The 19442-nt window shown below is 47.5% G+C and overlaps 2 protein-coding genes across 8 annotated transcripts in view; one reads left to right on the forward strand and one right to left on the reverse strand.

Annotated features, from left to right (window-relative positions):
* The window catches only part of FEM1B (fem-1 homolog B), a 48920-nt gene extending 35822 nt beyond the window's left edge, over positions 1-13098 (reverse strand). For 3 of the 5 annotated variants that reach the window (XM_044979503.1, XR_006572404.1, XR_006572405.1), the window contains exons 1-2: positions 12885-12990; positions 946-1216 (exon numbers count right to left, since the gene is read on the reverse strand). In XM_044979503.1, the coding sequence (XP_044835438.1) occupies positions 946-1058 (113 nt within the window). In that variant the 5' untranslated portion in view covers positions 1059-1216; positions 12885-12990. Of the gene's footprint in view, positions 1-945; positions 1217-12884; positions 12991-13016 lie in introns of those variants that run through there. The other 2 variants (XM_044979504.1, XM_044979505.1) reach the window with 2 other exon arrangements.
* Positions 3333-18629, forward strand: CALML4 (calmodulin like 4). Of its 3 annotated transcripts, XM_044979514.1 has the most exons (6): positions 3333-3454; positions 3556-3586; positions 11070-11210; positions 12728-12916; positions 18241-18364; positions 18495-18629. In XM_044979514.1, the coding sequence occupies exons 1-5, from the start codon at positions 3452-3454 to the stop codon at positions 18336-18338; spliced, it is 462 nt and encodes a 153-aa protein (XP_044835449.1). In that variant the 5' UTR covers positions 3333-3451; the 3' UTR covers positions 18339-18364; positions 18495-18629. The 3 variants fall into 3 exon arrangements, with proteins under 3 accessions (XP_044835449.1, XP_044835448.1, XP_044835450.1); XM_044979513.1 differs by having other exon boundaries at positions 18241-18629; XM_044979515.1 differs by lacking the exon at positions 18241-18364.
* The last annotated feature ends 813 nt before the right edge of the window (positions 18630-19442 follow it).

Raw genomic sequence — 19442 nt, forward strand, 5'->3', positions numbered from 1 at the left:
CAAAGAGCAAACGCATTTGGCGGCTCACGGATGGCCAGCAGGTTAGGAGTTAAGGGATAGCACCCCTGGATCCTGCCGCCCTGCACGAGGACTCTCGCGGGCTGGCTTTAGTTCCTTCTGCCCATTGTGGGTTTGGACTTTGCGACTGTGCTGAACACTCTCAGGGCAGGAGACCTGCTAACACCAAAGCAATGAGGGGCCGGAAGGACTGATCAGAGCACCCTGAGCGAGGCAGGACTGGGACTGCACAAAGGGTTACACTCCTCCCTGCATTAATGACCTGGCTCACACACCCTTCCCTCGCCCAGCCATTTCCACCCCAATCTTTCCCCCCAGCCCAGCTGCTTCCCACACACTTGTTCTCTCTTTCCACTCACTCCTCTCTCTTCATTCTCTTGCAGGCAGGGTGGCAGCTGGTATCTGGCGTGGTCTCTTTCTCAGCTCCCTCCTGGACCATGGCATCCCCCAGAGGGGAGGAGAGGGGGGCTGCAGGTCCTGCCTGCTCTGGGGCCTGGTGCTGTAGCAGGATTCTGTCTGCACCCTCCCCTCCCCCACTGCTGCCTGCTTACTCTGCTTGTGTTGATTGGCAGGTGCCCTTCGGCTGTTCCCCACTGACAATACATCACTATAGGCTTAAAAATAGTGCCGGGTTTGAGGAAACGCCTGCCCCGTAGCCCTCTGTAACCTGTCAGGATAGTCACAACTACATTAGCCGGCCAAGAGCTTCGCTTCGACTCAGTGAGAACTTAACCAATAGGTTTTACTAGATTCCTGTCTCTGGACAGGACCGGAGTAGCCAGGGCCAGGGATCCTTTTATTCTCCCCTCCCACCCAAATTCCCACCTTCGTTTCCTCCCTCTCAGGATATACAGTATTAATGCAGACTTGGATTTCCCTTCCTGGAAGCCTTTAACGAAATAAAGCAGGAATCCGGGTTTAACCTACCTGCAGCTCAGACCGACTTCAATGCATATCTGCCAATTCTTCAGCATGTTCCCCTGCCTCTCGGCACAGCACGGAGCTCGCCAATCCTGCCAGGTTCTGAGCGCCATCCGCATCCACTGGTAGCGGTGAGACTTGGTGATCTTCAGCACCGCGCAGGATCAAGACCAAAGGGTCTCTCTCTGCAGCTTCCTTGCTCCACAGAGCTGAAGGGAAAACTCATTTTGCTGGCAGGGCAGCTTGCAGATAACGCTGTGATTTTAAGTGGGCAAACCTGCAAGAATCAGAGATGCAGAAGTCAGTTCTTGTACCTGGCAGCTCCCAGGTTCTGCATTTCTTTTCAGGTGACCTGAAATGAGGCCTGTTCAGTGACTGCCAGACTTTCAGTTGAATTTGTCAGCTTGTCAGGCACAATCTAATGACCCCTTGAGTGGAAAGTGTCTATGTAAGTGTAGAATATACTTGACTTTGAATCACCCACGTTCCTCCATTATTTTTGCATGCCACATCCAGTCTGGTGTCGGTAGCTCCTTATGTCCTTTGTAACACAACTCACTAATTCTCTTCTAATACTCAGGTAGCGAACACTTAATGCAATATGTGTGCAGAATCTTTTTGAACTAAAGCTCGTTTTTACCTCCTGGAATTCTGTGGCTAATCCTTGTTGTTATTTATATCCGTCACATCGTATTACACCCTAGTGTGGCACAATACAAGTATAAAATGAAGTGTTCTCCACAAAACGAATTCCAAAATAAAAGCATTTGCGTATGGCTGGAAGTAGTTATTGAACTAGTTCTGTTCTTTATGGGAGGCCTGAGAGTCTTACAATGTAAGTGGGTAACATATAGGCAAAGGGACAGGCAGATGCTCAGATTCACTCTTTTGCAGGTGAAACACCAAACCATTTAGTATATTCAGATCCTGCACACAATGCTGTATGTAGCCTGACATGCTAGAAACATCAGGCTTCTGAAGGTTCCTTTAGACTGGCTTGAAAACCTTAGCTGGATGGATAAAGACCAGTCACATTCGAGGTCTTAAATTCCTTATCACTTAAGTGTAACGGGAGGGGGGGAGGTGTAGCCGAGAGCCAGTTGAAAATGTTGCTTAAGTTTTTTCAACAAAAAACTGCTTTTTGAACAATACAAAACCGTCTCAGGCGATTTCTGTATCCTTCAAACTCCCATTTTTCCACAGATCAATTGAAAACTAATCATTTTAAATATGGGGGGTTTGCCCTTCTCCGGGGCTGGATGGGTACAAAACATGGAAAAACTTGCATTTTGATTCCATCCCGTTTGAACAGAAATACATGTTTGGTTTCAAGTTTTCATCAAAAAGTTGAGGGAAAAAAACAAATTGAACATTTTTTGTTCAAAGTAATTCCTGTTTTTCAACCAACCCCGAGCCTGTAGCTGTGTGTTTCTTTACAATGTATAGTAAAGGCCTGGACATAGATTCCCCGCCCCCTTCAATATTTTTTCTGACCTCTCCCCTCATATTATAAATATATATTTCTCTTCTTAGGAATATCTGTCTATGGGTTTTCCTAAGCAGAGAGCTGGGAAAGGGACTTTCAATCCTGAAGGATGTTTGCTCCAAGTGGTTTAATTAAATAAATATTAAAACTCTCTTGTCTGTTTTAAACAGTCTCAAAATCACTTCCCCTTTCTCTGGTGTCAAATCTACTAACTCTCCAGACTTCCACAGGCAGATAAGACCTGCCACCTTTGCACTGTTTAAAAAAACAAAACCAAGCACATCTTTCAATCCTCCTTTATACACCATAAAAGCAGACAAGACTAATTCTAGTCACCTTCTGAACAAACTGGCCAGTCGGGATATAAACATCAACATTTTTTACAGAGCAAAACCTGTTGCAATTTGCTCATAGAGCACACAATTCAAAAATTAACTTCCTCTCTTGCCCAGCAGCAAAACCCTATCAAGAGTGACTTTTTATAAATAAATATCCCCGTCTGTCCCTTCTAAACAACCTCATTAGATATTAGTGATTCTGTGGGCTTGTCTCTAAGTGTTGGTATTTAAGCACAGCATGAGGTCCATTGCAATCTATTGGGGATTACCAAGCCTTTTATACTCAACCTGGAGTTGTTTCATTATTGAGTCTGACCTAAGGCTGAAGGCGACCTCAAATTAGACAGAGGAAGAGTCTGCCCCCGGTTTCCTGCTCCTTTATAAACCCTTGTGCAAACGCTCCTTCAAGAATTCTGAAATGGTGAGCTTGTTGCAGGAGAGATCTTTTTATTAGAACTAGTGTCTGTGCCTACTAGCTGATTAACAGCTGTTGCTGGTAGTTGGAATCCAACCCACAGCATGGATCAGGTCTTGTATCCATGGCAGCAGGGTATTTATTACAGTTCCTACCACTCTCCACCCAGGATTGGCGGACTTTAGCCCTTAATCAAATAGAAAAGTAGGAGAACACAGGGACTGACTCTCTGACCACCAGATATAAAACAAAGGGGGGGAGATTCCTTAGCAAATGGTGAGTGACAAACGTTTTTGATCTATTTGAAACGTGCCTTATTGTGCTACATTCAGAAATTGAACTTCTTTTTCTTCCCCTCCTTCCTGTTTCTGCTACAGGCAAAATTTCTGTCCCAGGATCAAATTAATGGTATGTACAGTTGCTTTTTAATTAGCAGGATCAGTTTAACAAGTTTGCTGCTAACGGCGTTTCTCATTAAAGGGCCTCATTCTGGGGAGTTTACTTCGTTGTTTAACATTCTCATAATTCTTGAGGTGAACTGTCTCTGCTAGCTAATGTGTTTTAAAAGAGAGCATTAGATGCAGTCAGCCGGAGACGTCCTCTCTGCAGCCGGCTGCTGGGATGGGGTGCGGTTTGGGCTAGAAACTAGAATACCGTACAAAACATTTGTATGTATTGTTCTTAAAATCGATGAACGCTGGATTTCACGGGGAAAGAGGTTTAACTCCCCACCCCCAACCCTTTAACATTACATCTCTGGACAAAAATAAGGGAGAGGGGATATTTAAAGCAATAATTTGAGATACTGACGCAGTACTGTAAAGCTTCGGACCTCAAGCAAACCCCTAGGAAGGCAGGCGAAGGCTGGTTTTGTGAGCAAAGCACAGGATGGAGTCAGGAGGGCCAAGTTCTAATTCCCACTTCTTCCTGCGTGACCCTTGGCAAGTCACTTACCACCTCTGTGTTTCCCTCTCTCAAAATAGCCACAACAGAGATCTGCCTTATTAACCGCTTGGAAAGAGCAGCGGGACCCTTGACTGGGAGGCTAATAGAAACATTGGTTTGATTATATTAACCCGGAGGGAAGCAGGCCCAGGGACTGGAGGGTACTGTTTTGGAGAGGTAGGCAGACAGCTAAGACAGGGGATACCTGGGGGAGCGAATGGCATGAAGCAAGCAGCTGCTGCTGGCCCTGCACAATGCTAGCAAGCGAGGGGGGATCAGAAGGTTATGCAGGAGCTGCTGATCCAGCTCTGAGAAGTGCTGGAAATCTTTCATCTCTGAGCAAGTCCCCCTGTGCCACTTAATTCTTCATCCTGACACACCAGGAAAGCACTGGGGGCGGGACACGCAAAACTTTGGCCTTTGAGCAGAGTCAGTTGGTCCAGAGCTGTTTACCGGAAGCGTCTTTTGAAAGGCGAATCAGATACAACTAGGACAGGCTTCCTTACACCCCAGGTACAGTCTCCTGCCCTTTGGAGCATGTCTCTTAGCTGGAGCTGGTAGGAATATGTCTCAGGGAAGGTACCACCGCGGCATTGTCTGCTCAACCACTCACAAAACTCTGCCCTTTAACTCCAGGAAAGAGCTCGTCACAATACAACCCCCATCACCAGCAGTCACGGGATAGAAAGAGGTTGGGCTCCACATAGCCCCAGTACCCCCAGGGTAGCTCAAGGAACTGTACAAATTAACCAGTCTAATGCTGGTGTGCGTCAGGAGCGAGTAGCACAGCAAACAGGACAGCCCACAAGCTCCCATTGCCCGGGACAGCGGGATCTGCTGCTAAGGGTATTTTTATTAAAATATCTGTAGTTCAGAATTCAATTCACAAAACACAGCAGAACTAACGCGCACACGCGACAGCAGGTCGGTCAGTGGTGTCCTCTAGGGCCGGCAGCAGCCACTAGTTCTGTCTGCAGACTAGCCTAGGTCAGCAGAGCGCTGTTTCTTATCACTTAGTCTCAGGGCAAGGCCTCCAAATGCTTGTGAGTGCAGTAAAAAGAACTAAAGAGGCCGCGTTTCCACCAGGTCCCCATTGTGTGACGCACCTTGCGTTTCTCAAAACAATGGCCCAGTACCAAGCACGTTGCTGGCATTGTCTCTCGGGGTGCAATCCTAGCCCCATGAAGTCAAGGGCAGGTTAGCCATTCGCTCTAAGAGGATTTCACCTCTAGAGACCAGGGGGCGTCTGGGCTCACCTTTGGCCTGGGATTGCGTGAGCTAAAGCCCCCACCTGGGATGGGTTAGATCATTTTGGGGGGCCTGACTAGCATAGCCCAAGTGTAAAACCTACCTCCGCTCTTCCTTCTCCCGGGAAAAACCGGCATCCGCACCGATGTTCAAATTCAGAAGGCACATTGGAAAGAGCATGGGCCATGAGCCACTGCAAAGCACCCACACAGTGAGCACGTTTCACAGTCCCCACGAGGCACGAGAATCCTCACCTCCATCCAAAGGACGCACCTCATGCACTGTACACACTGCACCATGGCTGAGCCATTCACTGCTGGCTCTAGTCCCTTAGCTTCCCCCGCCACACTGCATTTGTGGCATGAACTCTTAATGGTGGGTGCAACAGACCCACTAGTGCCAAGATGGTGAATTTACTTTTGCTCAGTCTTCGCACTTGTTGCAAAATCTGTCCAGCTGCACTCTACAGCCCTAATTCACATGATCCTAATGAGCAGAAAGTAACCGGCCTGCAAAAACCAACATACAGGCTCACCTAATTGCACAACAGAAAGCGCCGAGATCAGGCTGCTGGAAAACAATAAGGAAGCTCGCTTATTGCTAAAGCACTGGCCTGCTCCATCAGGCCAACCAGTTAAAATCCAGACTTACTTTATTAGATAAAGGCGTCAACCTTTAGAAATTCAGGATCCATCTTCACCGACAAATTGACTGTTCTTTAGCCTAATCTGCGGAGATAGGTCCATATTGTCTCAGTCATCTTAATAAAATCTGCTACTAGTCAGATCCTCACACAGCTGTGAAAAGGTTTTAACCATCTTCTCAAACCATCCCTCTGTTTTCTATGATTCCGTGGCTGTGAAGTTTCCACCTTTACTCCAGCCCCTGCCACGGAATCCAAGCTCTTATTTCTAGCCCTTAAAGCTGCCAGGGTAACCTTCGAATGCAAGCGGATGCAACGAATGTCTGCCAGTCTCCATACACAACCAAACTGAGGAGAATTGCTCCCATTCATCTCGGGGCAGAGTTAATCTTGAATTCCATTTCCATCATGAGACGATTGGGAAGAAGGTGAAAAAAGGGTTAGCAAGACTAGCGAATATATTTGTTTTGCCGTAGCCCTGGTCATGGGCCAGAATCTCATTATGGTAGATGCTCTACGAACAAAAAAAACACGGATGTTACCACAGAGATCACCCCACCCCACAGAATTGTATTTTGGCTTGGTAGTAGGTCGCAGCGTCACAACTGATATCTTTCAGTACAGTTTAAAATGACGACATCACAGCACTGTGTGTCTAGTTCCCTATATTCCCTTTGTTCATTTCCTTAGGTTTGTCATCCAGCCACGGGTCCTTTGGGAATCAGAGGGAAAAGGAGTCAGGGAAGTGAGCCGTTTGTCTCTGTAGGTTTCTCTTAGTTGTTCAGAGAATGTCGGTCAATTGTTTCAACACCACAATCCTCTTTTCATTAGTATTCCACCCAGTAGATCTAGACAGTTAAGTGTTTAAAAAGCTATTTCCCAAGCAGAGATCCTTTGCCGCTCTGATGGATGTTTAGGAGCTCAAGAACTCCATAGCTCATTAGTCTGAATATATTAAAGGAGGCTTGAGTTGCTAGGGCTCATGGAATTCACTGTTCTGTACTCCTACTCCAAACAGAGGTTTGTTCCCAGGGCCATCTAGAGACTCCCTAACATCTCACCACTGGTTACAGGATCATAGAATCATAGGACTGGAAGGGACCTTGAGAGGTCATCTAGTCCAATCCGCTGCACTCGTGGCAGGACTAATTATCTAGACCTTCCCTGACAGGTGTTCGTCTAACCTGCTCTTAAAAATCTCCAATGATGGAGATTCCACAACCTCCCTAGGCAATTTATTCCAGTGCTTAACCACCCTGACAGGAAGTTTTTCCTAATGTCCAACCTAAACCACCTTTGCCGCAATTTAAGCCCATTGCTTTTTGTCCTGTCCTCAGAGGTTACAATTCTTCTCCCTCCTCCTTGTAACAATCTTTTATGTACTTGAAAACTGTTATGTCCCCTATCAGTCTTCTCTTCTCCAGACTAAACAAACCCCATTTTTTCAATCTTCTCTCATAGGTCATGTTTTCTAGACCTTTAATCATTTTTGTTGCTCTCCTCTGGACTTTCTCCAATTTGTCGACATCCTTCCTGAAATGTGGCATCCAGAACTGGACACAATACTCCAGTTGAGGCCTAATCAGCGTAGAGTAGAGTGGAAGAATTACTTCTCGTCTTGCTTACAACACTCCTGCTAATACATCCCAGAATGATATTCGCTTTTTTTTTTGCAACAATGTTGCACTGTTGACTCATACTTGGCTTATGGTCCACTATGACCCCCAGATCCCTTTCCGCAGTACTCCTTCCTAGGCAGTCATTTCCCATTTCGTATGTGTGCAACTGATTGTTCCTTCCTAAGTGGAGTACTTTGCATTTGTCCTTATTGAATTTCATCCTATTTACTTCAGACCATTTCTCCAGTTTGTACAGATCATTTTGAATTTTAATCCTATCCCCCAAAGCACTTGCAACCCCTCCCAGCTTGGTATCATCCACATACTTTATTAGTGTACTCTCTATGCCATTATCTAAATCATTGATGAAGATTTTGAACAGAACTGGCTCCAGAACTGATCCCTGTGGGACCCCACTCACAGCATGACTGTGAACCACTGATAACTACTCTCTGGGAATGGTTTTCCAACCAGTTTTGCACCCACCTTATAGTAGCTCCATCTAGGTTGCATTTCCCTAGTTTGTTTATGAGAAGGTCATGCGAGACAGCATCAGAAGCTTTAATAAAGTCAAGATATACACCTCTACCACGATATAACACTGTCCTTGGGAGCCAAAAAAATCTTATTGTGTTATAGGTGAAAGTGTGTTATACTGAACTTGCTTTGATCCACCAGAGTGCGCAGCCCCATCCCCCCAGGGCACTGCTTTATCGCGTTCTATCCAAATTCGTGTTATATCAGGTGGCATTGTATCGAGGTAGCCGTGTACTATGTCTACTGCTTCCCTCCCCTCCCCCCCCATCCACAAGGCTTGTTACCCTGTCACAGAAAGCTATCGGGTTGGTTTGACATGATTTGTTCTTGACAAATCCATGCGGACTGTTACTTACCACCTTAGTATCTTCTAGATGTTTGCAAATTGATTACTTCATTATTTGCTCCATTATCTTTCTGGGCACAGAAGTTAAGCTGACTGGTCTGTAATTCCCCGGGGTATCCTTATTTCCCTTTTTATAGATGGGCACTATATTCACCATTTTCCAGTCTTCTGGAATCTCTCCCGTCTTCCATGACTTCTCAAAGATAATCGCTAATGGCTCAGATATCTTCTCAGTCTGCTCCTTGAGTATTCTAGGATGCATTTCATCACGCCCTGTTGACTTGAAGACATCTAACTTGTCCAAGTAATTTTTAAACTTGTTCTTTTCCTATTTTAGCCTCTGATCCTACCTCATTTTCACTGCCATTCGCTATGTTAGCCGTCCAATCACCACTAACCTTCTTGGTGAAAACAGAAACAAAGAAGTCCTCTGTCATTTCCATATTTTCTGTTATTTTTCCCCCCTCATTGAGTAACGGGCCTACTCTGTCCTTGGTCTTCCTCTTGCTTCTAATGTATTGTAGAATGTTTTCTTGTTACCCTTTGTGTCTCTAGCTAGTTTCATTTCGTTTTGTGCCTCGGCCTTTCTAATTTTGTGCCTACACACTTGTGTTACCATGCTGTAAGATGGTCCCTGTTGCAAGGGAGAAGCAGCTCCATGGGTGACTTGGCACACTGGTAATTTAGGACAGCCACTTCCCTACAGAGCCCACCTTGGGATGGATTGGCACTGCCCACTCTGTTCAAGAATCGACTCGCGTCATACCCTGGCACTTCTGTCTTCTCCATTCCCTGGCTGATGTGCTGCTCTGTCCTCCATCTGTTCTCTCCTCCGCCATCTTATTTTCTTGCATTCTCTCCTATTCTTTATTCCTTCTGTTCTATTCCTTTTTTGCCCCCTCCCCCATAGCCATCCTCTTCCCATTCCCCAGAAGGCAACAATGCTGCATAGGGGCACATGGCACCCTTGGGGCCACTCCACAAGCTACTCTCTTCTGAGTCAAGTGCCCTGGGAGCAGAGCGGAGAAGATTGGCCAACAGGCTGATATCTGACACTCTGCATCATGAACTGGAGAACTGGTCTGAAGACAACAAGATGAAATTTGATGAAGCCAAGTACAAAGTATTTCACATAGGAAGGAAAAATCAAATGCACAACTACGCAATGGGGAGTAACTAGCTAGGTAGTAATACTGCTGAAAAGGACCTGGGGGTTACAGTGGATCACAAATTGAATATGAGTCAACACTGTGATGCACTTTAGAAAAAGCTAATAGCAGTCTGAGGTGTATTATCAGGAGTGTCACATGGACGACACGGGAGGTAACGGTCCCGTCAGGGCTGGCTCCAGACCCCAGCGTGCCAAGCAGGAGCGTGGGGCGGCATTGTCCTGGCAGGGCGGCATTTGGCTCTGGCGGACCTTCCACAGTCATGCCTGTGGGAGGTCCACCGGAGCTCCGGGACGAGGGTCCCCTCTTCCCGCGGCTCCGCTTGAGCTCCCGCAGGCATGACTGCGGCGGGTGCGCTGGTCCTGCGGCTCGGATGGAGCTCCCGCAGGCATGCCTGCGGATGATCCACCGGAGCCGCGGGACCACGGGACGGTCCGCAGGCACTTCTGCCCCGGCCGCGGGACCGGGGAAGAGTGGCGCGAGCGGCGCGGCGCGCCGCCCTGCTTGGGGCGGCGGAATTTCTAGAGCCGCCCCTGGGTCCCATTCTACTAGCACTGGTGAGGCCTCGGCTGGAGTACTGTGTCTCATGGGTGCCGCACTGTAGGAAAGCTGTGGGCAAATGGGAGAGTCCCAAGGAGAGCAACAAAAATGATACAAGGTTTAGAAAACCTGACCTATGAGAAAAGGTTCAAAAACTGGGTCGTGTTTAGTCTTGAGAAAAGAAGACTGAGGGGGGGACCTGAGAACAGTCTTCAAAGATGGTAAGGGCTGTTATAAAAAGAGGACAGTGATCAATTGTTCTCCCATATCTACTGAAGGTGGGGCAAGAAGTAACAGGCTTAGTCCGCAGCAAGGGAGATTTAGGTTCAATATTAGGCAAATTTTTCTAACTCTCAGGGTAGTTAAGCTCTGGACTAGGCTTCCCATGGAAGTTGTGGAATCCTCCTCACTGGAGGTTGGACAAATTCCTGTCAGGGATGGTCTAGGGTTACTTGGTCCTGGCTCAGCACAGGAGACTGGACTTGATGACTTCTCGAGGTCCCTTCCAGCCCCACATTTCTGCTACGAGGAAAACGACATCCACCACTTTGACCACAAGTTCAGGAGCTGTATTTAAGGACAAGCCCCAACTGCTCCTTTTCTCTATTCCCTTCTCCTCTTTGGAGAGGTCTAGTATGTATGTGTACACACACACACAGTTCAGGTAGTCATTTGATGCTTTAGCTACAAGAGCTTAAAACTCTGACCAAGTCAATCGGTCATTTTGCAGGTTTAAATAGTCTAGCTGCTTTTTCCTCCTGACTAGTAGATTGCAGGGAAATTTCACTTTCAAACTAAGACAATAGGAGATGGCAACACACATCGCTTTTTGTTTTTAAACTAGAATTCAAGGAATGCTTTTCTCTATACGATAAGAAACAACAAGGCAAGATAAATGCCAGCGACCTGATCACAGTGATGCGGTGCTTGGGAACCAGCCCAACTCCGGGAGAGGTAGACAGACATCTTCAAGGGCATAAAATTGGTAAGTAAAATAGATCCAGACTGCAAGGATTGTTAAAACAAGACAGCTGACATGTAGAGCTCTCAATCTGACAATAGCCAAGTGAAAAGTAGGTCTAAAATATTCAACAAGGAGGACCCCACACAAACTAGCAGAAGAGGAAGAAGTTGGACGGGATGGTATTCGTTAAGATTCAACTTTTCTGATGTCGAGACACTATAGTAATAAAAATGAGCAAGGCAGGAATCTAGGTAGATTTGGGTCTAAGATGAGACAGCCCAGGCAATACAGGATAACCAGAAATTGGTCATAAGAGTGGTCAGATGTGCCGGATGATAGATAGGAAGGGCACATTTAGAAGACTTCACAGACAAGTCCAGACAGGTATCAAAATGGTGCCATAAGGACATCAAGATGAGTGGGGAAAGGAGACACATGCTTAAGAAAATTGTGCTGTCACAGTTGTGTTGAGCTGCAGCCCTCCTGAGATAAGAGAGTCCTGTCAAACCAGGCTAGGAAGGTAACAAAAAAGGTCATTTTCAGCTCCAGATGTCTCTAAAAAACATAGAATGGGGGTCAAAGAAGAGTCATGAACTGAGGTGGTCTACACCAAACCATTGTGGGATAGGGGCTTTCTGAGTGTCTGACAAGGCTACAGAATTGTGATAGCTAAAGATCGGGCTCCTCCAACGACCAGGGGAAGCATCCATACACTGATGAGCTGAAATTTGGTTCAGGCCCTTGTCCCGGGACAAAGGTTACTCCCCAGAAGTGCCCCTATGAGGTGGCCCTGGCAGTGTACTCAGGCGGAGGCAGCACTGCCGACAGTTTTAATTATTCTTTCAATTCATACTGTGTACAAGGAGGGCGCCTGCCCCGAACTCTGGGTGCCCTTAACACTCATTTTAAACACCCAACAGTAGGGTGACCAGACAGCAAGTGAGAAAAATCAGGATGGGGGGTGTGAGATAATAGGACCCTATATAAGAAAAAGACCCAAAAATCGGGAGTGTCCCTATAAAATTGGGACATCTGGTCACCCTACCCAACAGACACGTGAAGAACCAGACTCTCAATTAACCCTACACAGCCCTGATCCTTATCACCACATGACGGGACCCAAAGGCGTTGCCATCAGCTAGGACGCTGAGAAGTCTCCTACCTTGGTGGAATGCAGGCAAACCCTGGCTAGTGGCCTGAAGATGGGCATCTCACTTCACTGACATGGCAAAGGCCTAGCACAGCGTGAGGATCTCATACGGGAAGCAAGGCAATTCCTATTTAGTAAGATGAGGTTTGCCCAGGGGTGAGAGCGCATCAGTCTGTGGAACAGCCCTGCAAGGCAGGGCCTCAGCGAGAGACAAACTGCCTGGATCTGGTGCATACAAACAAGGAGAGAGAGCTAATCCAGCTCAGGGAAGTAGGCCGAGCGCTCACAGGAAAGGGGAAGAACGAAGGCCGGAGGAAGCTGGGCTGATGGGGCACGTATATGCCAGCAGCTAAACAAGAACATGTGTTGTTTTGTGTCGTGTTTCCAGACAGAAAGGCAGAACTGGATTTTTCCACTTTCCTGACCATAATGTACAGGCAAATGCAGCAGGAAGACCCTGAGAAGGAAATCCTGGCGGCCCTGGCAATGACGGACAAACAGAAGAAGGGTTTCATCACCGCTTCCGAGCTGAGAGCCAAACTCACCAGGCTGGGAGAAAAGCTCTCGGATGATGAAGGTACAGCGTCAAATGGCAGCATACGTTCAACACCCTTTCTAACCTCCCTCCTCTCCCCGCACCCAAGCCTCACTGGAGTCAGATATGAGATCACAAACACCTGTGGGTGGGTACCATGTCACCTGCCTCCGCCAGTGATCTTCACCCTAGAGGGGCTGGGGCACACAGTTCATGGTAGAGCAAAGTCACAGGGGGTCACGATCCAATCGCGGCACAGTGTGCCGACATTGCGTCGTGAGGTTTGCATTATGACATTGTGTTGTCACAACTCTAGGTCATCACACTAATGCCACACATTGTTGCAACATTAGGGTATCACTGAGTTGCTCTTTGGAGCTTCACACAGTATCTTTTGCTTCTCTTCTTACTGCCTTCTGATCCAGCTAGTCATCGGTACCTTTCCTACATGAGGCAGAAGAGGAGAGCAACCCAAATCACAAGGGCCACATGCCGCTTCATAGCCCCAAGCTAAGGCTTTGATCTAAATCATAAACAAGCCGCTGCCTTATTCTCCATAAATATTTTGTTCATCTCAAGTTAAAGTTGGCTGGAGGCAAGGAAGAAGTAGAGAGGAGTTACTTACCTGGCAGCAGATAGTCAGAACAGATCCACACTTTTGGGATACACCTGCAGAAAAGATAAACCCTTTCATTAGGCACATTAATGCTCTTTGAGAAAAAGGAAGGATATTTTATGCCATCGTCTGGGCTTTAAATTAACGCTGGTGCAAATCGGAAGTAATTCTAGGTGAGTTATTCTCCATTCACACCAGCGTAACTGGGGGCCCAGATGGGCAGAGGTTGGCACTTTGCAGCAGTAATCGGAAGGTGTGGGTTAAGAGCCATGCTGAAGAAAGAAAAGATCATTTATCATTCTTTTCCTTTAGAGGTGCCCATTGTCTCCTGAAAGTAACAACTATTCTTTGTAGGATAACCTGGCCTTGTCCCTACAGGGGTCCTGGGAAAGCTTCATTGAGAGATCCTCCAAGCCGCACCCAAGGGGGTCTGGATGCTCTCAGGGAATTCTGTTTGCTCTGAGGAGGGTCAGACCAGCTTAGAAAGAGGCAAAGAGAGGGCTCATTTTGACTTACTGCTCTCAAAAGATTTTTATTTTGTTAAACATCCTGTGACCAAGTCAGGCTGGAAGGCTGCTCAAGGCTGCTCTTATTGGGTGCTGGGAAGTGAGCGGGCGTAAGCCCCAGAATGTTAAAGGCCCCCTTCCCTACTAGCTGAGACGGGGTTACCTCAGCTCAGTGAGGAATACCGGATTCCAACTCAGGCCTGCCTGAGGCCTTTAAAACCCCATCTCTTGTGAGAGAAAAGGGGGAAGAGAGACACAAGCTGCTGCCAGGTTAGTGGCAGTAGGAAAATAACCTTCTCCAGGGTGGGAGGCTAGGCTCCCTCCTATAGGGGAAGCTGCCAAACCTGAGGCCTGCTGAGGGGTGGGGGGGGAGGACTGACACCCCACGGCAACCAACAGGGCGACAGCCTGCACCAGGGGGGAGGCAGCGAAAGGTACCCCCTGGGTTTTCTTTGTTTATGAGACGGTTTCCTTTTTGTTTGGTGGAGGATCAACCCTTAGGCCAACCTTCAGGCCTACCCTTAAAGTACAACCAAGGGAGAGGGCAAACCCTGCCGTGATTACCCCAGGCCTGCCATCGCCAGAGGGGGAAGAACTAAATCTGGCCAGACGAAGGAGGTGCCTTGCCACAATCCTTAGTCAAAAATCTGCCTCCAGCAATTACCATAGCTCTCAGGGGGCATCAAAAATGATCTGAAGACGTTTTTATGTGGCTGATTTTGCCTCAGCCTTTTACAATCCTCTGAAAAGCTTTTTCTGCTTCAAATGTCATATGCATTGTCCGTGGACAGAAGCTTTTGGGGGAGGGATGTCTAAGTTTGAGAGAAATCAGACAAGCCGAAATTTGCCAAATGCCATCACCACCAGACAGTTCAAATGTTCATGATACTTTATCACTCAGAAACGGATCCGCTGCACACTTCACATTTGGCTGCTGTTCTCCCAAAACTCCAGCACATTTTGCCATATTCCCGGAAAGAGGCTCTCTAGCTCTGACGTTATTCAATCCCTCTCTGTAGTGCTCCCTCACTCTCCAGTGGGGAGGGAGGCCACGCTGCCTCGTCATCGGGGCACTAGTCTTCGGGCTCCAGCCGCACCGGCAGGGCCGAGTCCTCCGCAGTCTGTGGTTCTGGGCCCGGCTAGCAGAGACAAGCACACCACAGTAGTCTGGGGCTCCTGTGCCTACCCATGGGCGGGACAGCGCCCGACGGAGTCTCTAGCGATACCAATTAACTCGCTGGGCCCTGGCCCTCGGGGCGGGGCCGGGCTGATAGCAGGCTGTAGCCTAAGCCGCCGGCAGGCAGCAAACACAGTCAATAGATCTAGCCCTTTGGGATGGGGCAGAGCAGAGAGCTTGGGGCTCAGGCAGCCAGCAAACGCACATCGCCTCGGGGTTCGGGTAAGGGTGAGCACCCACACCGTCTGGGGGGCTCCAGCAAGAAGTGAGCACCCAGCAGGCAGTCTAGGGTGCTGGCAGGGGTGTTGACGGAGCACAAACCTCCTGGCCTACGGTGGGGAGTCGGCCACCGAGGCTGGGGTGCCAGGGGGATGCAGGCCCGCCCTACTCCACTGCGTCCCTACCCAGGGCCCTCACAGTGTCAGAGGGGTCTGGCACTGGGTCGGCGGGGGTCCAGCTGCAATACGCCGACCCAGACGCGGTCAGCCCTGTAGCTGGCCCGTCGGCAGCTGCCCCGGGCTACATCCTACCTCCCCGGGGTTTGGTACCGCTAGCCTCCACCGGTCCTCAGGCTACACAGCCGATGGTAGTCCCAGCAACTCCTCGTCTGGGTCCTGCCCGGGTGCCTCAGCAAGGCAGAGGCATCTGTCTCCTCCGCTGGCTCCAACCCAAGTGGCCTGCAGAGCCCTCCCTTTATACTTCCTGCCCCGCTCTGGTACTTCCGGTGAGGGGGCGGGGTGGGTTTGGCTCTGCCCACCAAGGGGAGTGTAGTGCTCCCTCACTCTCCAGCCCAGAGGGAGGCCACTCTGCCTCACTACTCTCTCATACTAGGAACTTTAGAAAGACCCATCTAGAGTCTGCCAGATTTGGTAAGATTTGCTTAAAACCCAAGTCAACAGACTGTGTGTGCACATCCCCAGGCTCCTCACTGGCACAAGAACTGCCCTTCTTAATGCTAAAGTGAAATTTAAATTGAACAGGTGCAGGTTTAGCAACACTCCCTCCATTTACCATCATTAACTAAATCAGTTTTCAGGGAGATGTCCCAACAAGACAGCACCTCTTTAGAGTAGCCCAGTTAGAGTATTCTGGAATAGCAGCTCATGCACATTTTTGCATCTAAATGAGGTTAGTTATAATACAAGTTATTGTTAAAGCTGAACAAAAATAGTGAAAAAAATTCTGGAGGCATTAGCCAGAATTAAAAACATCCTAGGTAGTTACTGCGGTTATCTATAGTGAGCCGCACTTCACATTCATTTGAGAAGAGACACAGTTTGCCAGCTAAATTACAATGCACTATAGATTTTAATGAAGCGAGCAGCGGAATAAGAAATCCACTCAAGACCTTGTCTTGACACAGTGAACTCCAGCTTGTTAAGCTGCAATAAATATTTCATGCTGCAACAGACTCAATTTCAAAAGCATCCGCTATGTTCAGCAACTACTGGCATGTGGCTTCATTTGTGGTGTTGCTTCAAATGGGCATTTAAAACCTTCCTCTCTCTGGTAAAATATTGTTTTCCATTTTCCAGACAGGAATGAACAAAAGTTACCCTGGTGCAGTATTTAAAATGCTGTGCTGCTTAGACTGCAGCGGGTTTGAAGTTTACACCTTTAAAAAGGGATATAGTTACCATGAGGATAGTCTCTTGTTTGAAAGAAGAAGTATTAGATCTCTTGATCACACAAAGAACAGTCACTTACCTTACAGTAACTATGGTTCTGCAAGATGTGTTGTCCAGATGGATTCCACTCTTGCAGTCCTGGGAGGTAAGAAGGAACAGAGGGACAGTTGGACCCACTCTGCTCTTGGGTTGGGGGGTGCAGGTGTGGCCCCAACACACACTGCTGGCCCAAAGAATCTGATCCTAGGCATATGGGGCACATGCACACCTACAGTATGTCTGCACAGCAACTAGACACCCGCGGCTAGCCCGTGCTAGCTGATTTGGGTTCTTAGGGCTGTTTCACTGCTGGATCCCAGGTTCTAGGACCCTGTGGGGTGGGAAGGTCCCAGAGCTCAGGCTCCAGTCTGAGCCTGGATGTCTACACTGCAGTGAAATAGCCCCAAAGCCTGAGGGTTTTTCTTTGCTGTGTAGGCGTCCCCCCAAGAGTGGAATCCAGGTGGACAATCCCTCCATCACATGGCATGGCTCCTCTTCTGCCTTCTTCCCCAGAAATGACATGGACTCCAGTGGTGGTGCCTTCTTCATACCCTTGTGTTTTAAGTTCCCGCCACCATTTCCACAACAATCCCTGTGCAGCAGTCTGTTTATAGCACCACCAGTGTTTTCTGGCCCTCTCCCCAGGACCTGAGGGGAACAGAGGTCTCCCTACCTTGAGGCCTCTATGTAACTGGGCTCGCCTCCCTCTCCTTGGCACTTCCTTCCATCAGCATTGTCACTGTCCCCCGAAGACATTGGCTTGGCAATTTATCCCTAGCACTCAGGGCATTGCTAGAGCTATATTATAACCAGAATTCTAAAGCCATAATGAAATTCCTCTTGGTTTCAAACACTGAGGGCCTCTCCATAGGACAAAATGGCACTGGCATTTCTAAGATGTGAATTTAAACTAATTTTGTTAAACCAGTGCAATCCTCGGCATGGACACTTATTTTGGTTTAAGTGTGGTTTAGTTTAAGTCAATAGGGAATAAGTTTAAATTAAACCCAAATAAGCCACTCACACTGAAATAAGAGTGGGTCCACACAGGGATTGCACCAATTTAAAAATGGCTTAAAGTTAAACCGGTGAAAGTTTCCTATGTAGGTAAGGCCTGCAGATCAGATCCTCACTTGGTGCAAGTCAGCTGAACTCCATGGGCTTTAACAGAACTACAATTTACATCAGCTGAGGAATGACCCTCTGTGCTTGTTTCTCCCAGTTAGCATCCTCCTCTCTATTCCAAACTCTGGACTCAGTATAGATCAGTCACTAATTCAAATTTTGATTTAACAACAAAAGCCAGATTTTTAACAGTCATGTTTAAATACAGGAAATTGAAGGAAGATGACACAATACCTAAAATAAATTGAACTGAGATTGTTAAATGTTATTTACAGTGGATGACCTTCTAAGAGAAGCTAAAATTGCACCAAATGGGATGGTGAAATATGAAGAATTCATCCACACCATCACCCTTCCTGTTGCAGACTACTGAATTGCAGAATGACAAGACTGCCTTGGGTAGGGAAACAGGCAAGCTTTTCCAGCTTACATTTTCCTGGGTCACTTTTAGGCTCACTGGAATCAGCACTGCTTGCCTTTAAGAATCAATATTTTGCCTTCTTAGAGTGAAATATTTATGTTTGAACAGGTTTTTCCCGTTGCAAGGCCTGGCCACACCTTCCTTGTCAGTTGGAATGGAGCGTTCATGTCAAACACTGGATGTAGTATTTTAAATGAATTGAATGCCATGTTACATTGCATAAAGCTTATACTTAAAAACCCACCCATTAGTAATTAGCATGTTATACTTTAAAGGGGACAGTTTTTGCAGAGCAAAATCAGCTACCTACCTTAATGTCACAGGGAGATGGTTCTTCTTGAGAGTAAAAGAAACAAACAGCTATTTGGTCTGACTCTGTGAACCTGTGGTATCCAACTATTCCCTGTGTATAAGGTATCCTAGGGTGCTTGACTATGCTACCCATAAACTTTGACAAGTTTGGAATGCACATCGCTCACACCACTGCCTGGATACACACAACCCACTGATCAATCACTTGCTGTTATGGAGAAGCCGAGCCAACACACCAGAGGGAAGGGGAGCTCAGAACCCTGTTGGCTATCTGGATGAGGACACTGGTCAGGCAGACAGATGCGAGTTCTTCCAAACAGAATCACAGCAACATGAGCCCTATTACTCTTCAGGCATGATAAGGGGTTCCCTGTGCAGCATCACTTTACTCATCCAGATTCTTGGGGAGTGGAGGACAAAGATCTCCATACTACCATGCTTATGACCTTTTATTAATTAGGAAACTACTTCAATTTGCAATTTCATAGGAAATCTCCATGAAGTTGAAAACTAGTCTCTCTCCATGAAGTTGGTCCAATAAATGATATTACGTCACCCACGTTGTCTCTCTGTGAAGTTAGACACCCACAGCGACTCCTGAGGCAGAAGAGTATGGGCTTTGCATAAGAAATCTCAATCCTATGAAGAAAAGAGCCATAGTCCTTGGCTGAAACACTGCCCAGAACATACTCCTAAAAACACTTCGGCAGTGTGGACACAATACAGTTGTGATAGCAGAAATGT

The sequence above is a fragment of the Mauremys mutica genome, chromosome 11 (assembly GCF_020497125.1).
Source record: "Mauremys mutica isolate MM-2020 ecotype Southern chromosome 11, ASM2049712v1, whole genome shotgun sequence".
Classification (NCBI taxonomy): Eukaryota; Metazoa; Chordata; order Testudines; family Geoemydidae; genus Mauremys; species Mauremys mutica.